A 7,393-nucleotide genomic window follows, 5' to 3' on the forward strand; every position below is an offset into this window, starting at 1 on the left:
CACTACAACACAAGTAACATTGTGTCAAATGCTTTGGCTTTTTTTTTGTAATTTAGTCAGCCTTAAACTGACTGACTGGATATTTGACTTGGTGACAAAATGCACTGCATACACGTTAACGTTATATATACTGAGTTTCAGGATCTCAGTTCACTCTGAGTTGTTTGTCTCGACTGTGTCATGCTGTTTGTTTGTTGTTTTTTTCCTGTGCGACTATGCATGTATGTCTGGGTGTGTTTATGTGTTTGTCTAAACTGGGTATTTTGAATTGTACATATTTTTCTTTTTATATTTATATTTTTATAGACTCTTAAATGTTGCACTTACTGGAGAGCACTTTGAATTTTGAATTTTTTAATTTTTTATGTGACAATGACAAATAAAGACCTATTCTATTCTATTCTAGTTTTCCCCGCTGTAACTGCTGATGTCTCAAGTCTATATCCACTTTTGTCCTCTAAAAAGTTCAGTTTCTCTGTTCATCAGATTTTAAATACTTAGTTGTGGGTTCTGTACCCTGTTGGTAGTGCATTTACCCACATAGCAGCTTTTAGATATTTTTCTGTTTGCTGACAGACAAATTGAGACAAGGAGGATCATTCACTTGCTTGAATATTTTCCTATTGCCACAGAGAACACCATTTTAGTGTTCCTCAATGCTTTCAAGACTAGATACCCAATATGTTTTTGCTATCAATGTAGCAGAAAGTCTGTAATCCTTTACCTAATGGGAATTTTGGCTAAGTGTGGAGATTATCGAGTTAATATTTTCTTAATGGTCTTTTAAAAAAACATTAAGGCTCTGAAAATGGATTTCACTGCTTGGCTTTCTTATCAATGCTGTTATGCTGTTAACTGTTATCAGTAACCTTTATGCGATGGCTCTTATTGTGTGTATGGGTGGAACAACCACAATACACCTCAATGTGTTTGCATTTTGAAAAATATGCCATTTAAGAGCTTATCCTTTGTTACAACCATATCAGAGGATTGAGTTCCCACATAAGAAAACTGTAGAACTTGATTTCTAATACAATAGCACTGACTAGCTTACATGATGAAGGTGATGATTATGCATACATTATTTTTATTTCTCAAACTGCAATACAAGCATTATCCTGTTTTACACTGCTCAGATTGTTTAATAAATTGTTAAATTGTGCATTATCAATATTTCCTGAGCAACAATATGAATTCAGCCATTAAGTATGTCTACTTTTGCTCGATATATTGTCTTTTAACTTTTTTCCTTTTTTTAACTTTTACTCTGCATTTAGCTTTTTTGATGTATTTATATTTTTTTAGTATTAATACTAGTATTTTTTAGTATTTTTTTTTTAGTATTCTTTTAATATTTATTTACCATGTATTCAGTTTTTACTGTTATTTTGCTTTTCGGGGGGCTTTTTCGATCATTTTTTTTTTTTCGCTTTTTAATGTATATTTTGCCTTTATATAGTATTTTTTTGCAGGAAGGTTTTTCTGTTGTGTTTTTTTGTTGTTGCTATTTTAATGATTCATCTTGTTATTTAAATATCCCCTTTGTTGCTGCAACTTTCCCCACTGTGTGACTAATAAAGGATTATCTCATCTTATCTTTTGTGTGTAAGTTATGAATACAGAAGTCTTGATGTACATGAACCGCAACATAAAACTTCCCACCAACAACAAATAAAATAAATCACAAATGAGCACTATGGAGGTTAGCAGCAGACTCTTGTATTTTTGTTTATTTTTTGTTGCCCATTCCTTCTTTTTTGATCACAGTTTGCACCATTTTTACCCACAAATATGAGGAGCAATGACTCTGAGTGACATCTCCACCCTGAGGCCTTTGACTTCCTCCTCTCCTCTCCTCAGTGGGGCGTCAGTCAGGTTCAGTGACTGTTTTTTTCTTTCTTTTCTAATTCTTTTCATCATTTCTCTTTATTTTTCTTTTGGCAACAGAACAAAACAAAAGTGCGGTAAACATCTTAATTGTGAAGCACCAGCAGAGTGCCGGCCTCAGTTCACTGAGGTCTGACAAAGCTGGCTGAAGCTTGGAATGACTGGGTGAAGGAGGGAGGAAGAGGAGGAGGAGCAGGAGGAAGAGGTAAAGAGTGAGACTTTGGGAGGAGGAGGCTGCAGGTCTCACTGCTGGATTCGACGCAGCGACTGCACCTGGAAGGACTGAGCATGGGAGCCCCACTCTCTGTAATGTTTGTACTCGCCGCCATGACGATCACACTCCATGATGTACTGGTAACCACGGTAACCTGGAAACTGGTAGCACACCCAGCTGGAGAAGGAGAGAGGGAAGAGAGGAAACAATTCAGATCTATGTGAGAAGATGGCAGCAGTTAAATTCTATAGAGCTCTTTAAAACTGTCTATGTGAGCATGACTCCATTCAGACACAGTGAAATATGAAAGGCGGAGAAACATTATCAGGTTAATTTAAATGGATGCTTTTAAAAAGATATATGATCAGTGGTGGAAGACGTATTCAGATCCCTTACTTAACTAAAAAGTACTAATACCACACTGCAGAAATACTTCACTACAAGTAAAAGTCTTACATTCAAAAATGTCTTAAGTAAAAATACATAAGTATCAGCATCAAAATGTACCTAAAGTATGACCCTGCTCAGATTGTTATATACTGTATATATATTCCAAATATATTATTGTATTATTATTTTTGATGCAGTTATATAAGCAGCATCTTACTCTTGTCCAGGTAGGGCTAATTTTAACTACTTAATATACTGTTATGTGTTTTTTTTATTTAAAAACATGCATAATCATTTTAAATTGATTGTGTTTTTTAATGTTACATCTCGACCTGAAAAGTAACTAAAGCTGGCAGCTAAATGTAGTGGAGTAAAAAGTACAATATTTACCTCTAAAATGTAGAGAAGTAGAAGTTTAAAGTTACTTATGTCGAATTACTTGTGAAAAATACCTCCAAACTGTTCTTAAACATAGTACTTGAGTTAATATACTTGGTTACATTCCACCACAATCACCATTGTCGGAGTTGATTACAATCAGAAAATGGGAAATCTGATTTCTGTATTTCTGTCTAGTGAATATGACAGAAATAAGATACTGTCAACTCTTTTTTTAGGTCATGCTGTAATACTATGCACAGATAACTAAGCAACATACAATATAAATTCTGAGGGCCAGGTAGATCACTGACTATCTTTTAATTCACAATGAAAATAAATTGATTCATAATGTGATTTTTTTTTTGTATTTTATATGTAAAAAATGTGATGACAAAGCTTAATAAATATTATTAATGTTTGTTTATTAACCGGCCTCTGCTCCCTCTTATTTTGCAAAAATGGCAATCTGGGTAAATATGGGCAATAAATAAATACATTTAAAGGGGTTTATATGGATATAATATATCTGTTTAAATTAAAATTAAAAGTTTTAACAAAAAATTTTCCACCACTGTGACAAATTGACTGTAAGATTGGTCGAATCAGGCTTCTTCCATCATTCACACGTTAAAAACCTGTAAAGAACAATCTATCCGAGTGCAGAAGTTGAGACTTACGAGCCGCTCTGAACTTGCATCGATCCAATCTCGTTGTTGCCCCAGCCCATGGCCTGCAGAGAGGGGTAGTCATCGTTTACCTCCCACTGGCGTCCCATGAAGTTCTCCTTCTCGAACAGCACCATCTTGGACTCCTTGTGGTTCTGTGTTCACATGACGCAGAAAAGAACAAGCTATTCACCGTATTCATCTACTTTGTGTGGGAAGTCCTAAAATCTTTGAATCATCTATAGATTCTTATAGTGTATAAGATCACCAGCAGCTGGCATAAGTCACACAAGAAACTGGAGTCACATGAGAAGTGAGATGGAGTGGAAACAGAAGTCTTTGAGTGGGACAGAGACTCACAGCAGAGCAGATGGGGCGGAAGGACATCATCCTCTCAATGTGGTAGGCGTTGCTGCCGCTCCATGATTCCCAGTGAGGATACTCTCCTCTCTCCAACACAAACTGCTGTCCACAGAAGCTGGAGTGCTCATATCCTGCCCAGCTGTCCCCAACAATCAGACAGACACGTGTACACAACATGCAGAACCATTAGGACTCTCGTAAAACAGACCTGCCAACCTGCTAATAGAGTGTTTTAGACCCCAGGAAGTCTGGTCCAGCCTGCAAGGTCTTGGTTTGGTGTTTGATGTTAAATCTACAATGTATGGCCTTTTGCAAGAGAAGATCCTCAAACGAACTGTGATTAATAGTGATATGGTCATAAGGCAGGGGCCTGCAGAAGGAGCAGGACTTGACTTTATGCATTTTAGCCTATCACACAGCACAAGTTTTATGTTTTGCCATGTAATGTAATTATGTCATTTGTAGTTTTTGTATTTTTGTATGCTCATTTTAACTCTGTAAACTGATTAGTTATCAGATATTAGATCTGCTGAACATGTCAATTGCTGCGGAACTAAAACGTGTTGACAGGTAGATGTGTCTACTGTAGGTATTTTCCTCCTGTGTGAACTATTCTGCACCATGAAAAGGTTATAGGACGGGCCAAGTGGGCACACACACAGGGGCTTAATGTGTCTTAATGTGGCCCCTCTGGCCTTCATTTACAGAATGTCACTCAAAGAGACACATATCATTGACAAACAAACATAAAATGACTACAAAGAGACAGATATAGCTACAAAGAGATACAAAACTGCTGCAAAGACACTCAAAATAATAACAAAGAGACACACATGACTACAAAAGGTGCAATACAACCACAGACAACCATAAAAAGTGACACTAAAATGACTATAAAGAGACTTAAATTGGAAAGAGACAAAAAACAACAACAACAATAGGGAAAACATCTATGCTGTCTGTGTGTCCTGTGCCTATGTAGGAGAAGTGTTGGGGCCTACTGCATGTCTGTGCCCAGGGGCCCATAATGCACCTGTGTTCTGCAGAGCTCTTAGTTTGACTTACGCTCCACACTCGACCTTCAGGGAGCGGATGTTGTTAACGCCACACTCCATGATGTTCTGGCAGGCTGAGGTAAACTCCAGACGCTTCCCCTGGAAGTTCTCCTGGTCATAAACTGTGATCTGGAGAGGAAACAAATGCATACATGTAGTATGCACATGCCACACACACACACTGAGGTGTGTACGGACACACACATCATTGACATCATCAGGCCAGGCATGAAATTAAAAAGAAAGTAATCTGCTTTTTGTTAATCATCCGTGGCGAAACATCACACTCACCTTCCATGGTCCCAGTGGGTTGGGATTATTCAGAGCCATGCTACTGTGTGTCTCAATGCTGATTTACCTTCAGTGTAGAGAGCAGGGGAAATCATATTTATATGTTAATATCAGAGGAAAAAATTACATAGTTCAGACACAACCTGTCACTTTCTCAGCAGCAACAAGAACTAGAAGTGTTTTAGAGCTAATGTTTGTTACCAACTGTCCACGTAAGAGGTATATTCATATTAGAGCGTGACAAATATGTGACTTTGGAGATTAATATCTATACTGTTTCTACTGGGGAAAATGTATCCGTTACAGCTTCAGATATATTTTAATTTTTTTGGAGCTGGAAACATACTTGACCTTCTATGTTGATTGTGCAATGATGTTGCACTGATATGACCATCTATAGGTACTTAGAAGACTTAAACAAATAACTTCAAGTAAATAAAGCAACAAAAAAAGAATATTAAGTAAATGTATACATTATACCTACAATAAATTACATTCTAAACCAATTCTAGTTATTAGAACTGACAAAATAAAAAAAAATGATGAATGATGATTAATGATTAATAGTGATTAAAAAATCACAGTATCAGTCAATTGCTGACATTAAAATAAATATTACATTTTACATCTTAAAAATAGCTCAACTGTAGTTTATGTTAAGTATCATTCAATTGCTGACATTTAAAAATAAGTTAAAAAAGAATACATAAAAAGCTATATAAAAAACATTTTTCAATCATCCATTCTGAATTATATATCAGGCCATATCAAAAAATGTATGTCAATACAAGTACATATTGATACATATGTGTTAAGACAAAATCAAGTCGTAAAATCAGCTGACTGATAAATTTGTCAGACTCTAATTCATATTCTTTGTGCCAGCATGTTTTATACAGCACAAATAATCCTGACCTACGTGAAAGAGCAGATCAGCCTCTGCATATAATGTGCTTGGTTATGAAACCTTTCTTGGAGTTGACGACACGCTCACACTTGATGATGCAGCTTTTGCTGTAGGCACAATGCCGTTTGTTTTCCCAGCGCAGTCAGTATGTGTATGCATGTGCGTGTCTGACCTCAGTCTATACATTTTACGTGGCTCAGCAGAAACAACAGAGACAAAAGACACAGAAATGTAAAGTGACAATGGTCTGCACAGGTCTATAGGATGAATGGATTGAGATGGAGGGCTTACCTGACCGGCCCCAAAGAATAGCAGTGCAGTGCTCACAGGGGGCTCCACAAAAACGATGTCCTGACCCCGGAGAAAACGGACCTATTTATACATGCTGGTGCTGAAAAGCATCTGGGCCTGTGGGTCGGGGCAGGAGTCAGCACATTGCTGTTCCAGTCATTGTTCAGCACTGAGCTGCCGGGCTTTAGTTCGCTGCACTGGGACTGCGTGGAGGGCACCGTGCCCAGTGCAGATAAGCGCAAGTTGCAAATGGGCCATGACCAGTGGGCCGGACCAGGTCCTGGCACAGCCTGGTCCAGGAAACAGATCATCACAGATGTGGTTAGCCTTGCCAGGGACTCTGGTGCAAAAAACGCAAAACACATTTAGAGTCCAAGTGTAAAGCAAAGAACAGAATTAGCAGACTACAGACAAAACATTTTGACTTTTTCCTCATATTTGCGTTAATTATGCCCTCTAAAGGTCACTTGACTTGGCAAAGCTGCCCGAACATCAAGCTAAATTTGTGTATTAATAACGTACTTACTTACTGAGTTCTTTCTACATTGTGCTGCGCTCCATCTCTGATCTGCACGCCATGTCCACCTCAACTGACCCCACATCTCTGGTCCTTTCACCTTTTCACTCACTCCTATACACACATGCTCAGTCATGCACACACACAGTCATGGACAGAGACAGGCACGCAAAGGCCTGTCCATGCAGTCACACATGCATTCAGAGCATACAAAAGAATTCACACACTTACACATCCCTGTAGCCAGTAATCAACTTGTGTTACTTTGTGTTACAAATGTTACTTTGTTTTTTCTTTATGGCAATAAAAACATCTAATAATAAAAACAGCCACTACCGATAAGCCTAAACATGTTGCAAAAGTACATTTATGTTGTATTTTTATGCAAAATTAAAACTTCCTACTGGTCAGTGTTTTTAAACTAGTTCAACT

The 7,393-nt window shown here is 37.6% G+C and overlaps 1 protein-coding gene across 1 annotated transcript; it reads right to left on the bottom strand.

Annotated features, from left to right (window-relative positions):
• Positions 1 to 1,870: 1,870 nt before the first annotated feature.
• On the bottom strand, positions 1,871 to 6,758 carry cryba1a (crystallin, beta A1a). The gene is made up of 6 exons (XM_059330909.1): positions 6,445 to 6,758; positions 5,247 to 5,313; positions 4,966 to 5,084; positions 3,898 to 4,039; positions 3,550 to 3,692; positions 1,871 to 2,278 (listed from the first exon to the last, which is right to left on the bottom strand). Exons 2-6 carry the CDS (start codon positions 5,283 to 5,285, stop codon positions 2,131 to 2,133), a joined length of 591 nt encoding a protein of 196 aa, XP_059186892.1. The 5' UTR covers positions 5,286 to 5,313; positions 6,445 to 6,758; the 3' UTR covers positions 1,871 to 2,130.
• Positions 6,759 to 7,393: the final 635 nt, after the last annotated feature.

The sequence above is a fragment of the Centropristis striata genome, chromosome 4, assembly GCF_030273125.1.
Source record: "Centropristis striata isolate RG_2023a ecotype Rhode Island chromosome 4, C.striata_1.0, whole genome shotgun sequence".
NCBI classification, from domain to species: Eukaryota; Metazoa; Chordata; class Actinopteri; order Perciformes; family Serranidae; genus Centropristis; species Centropristis striata.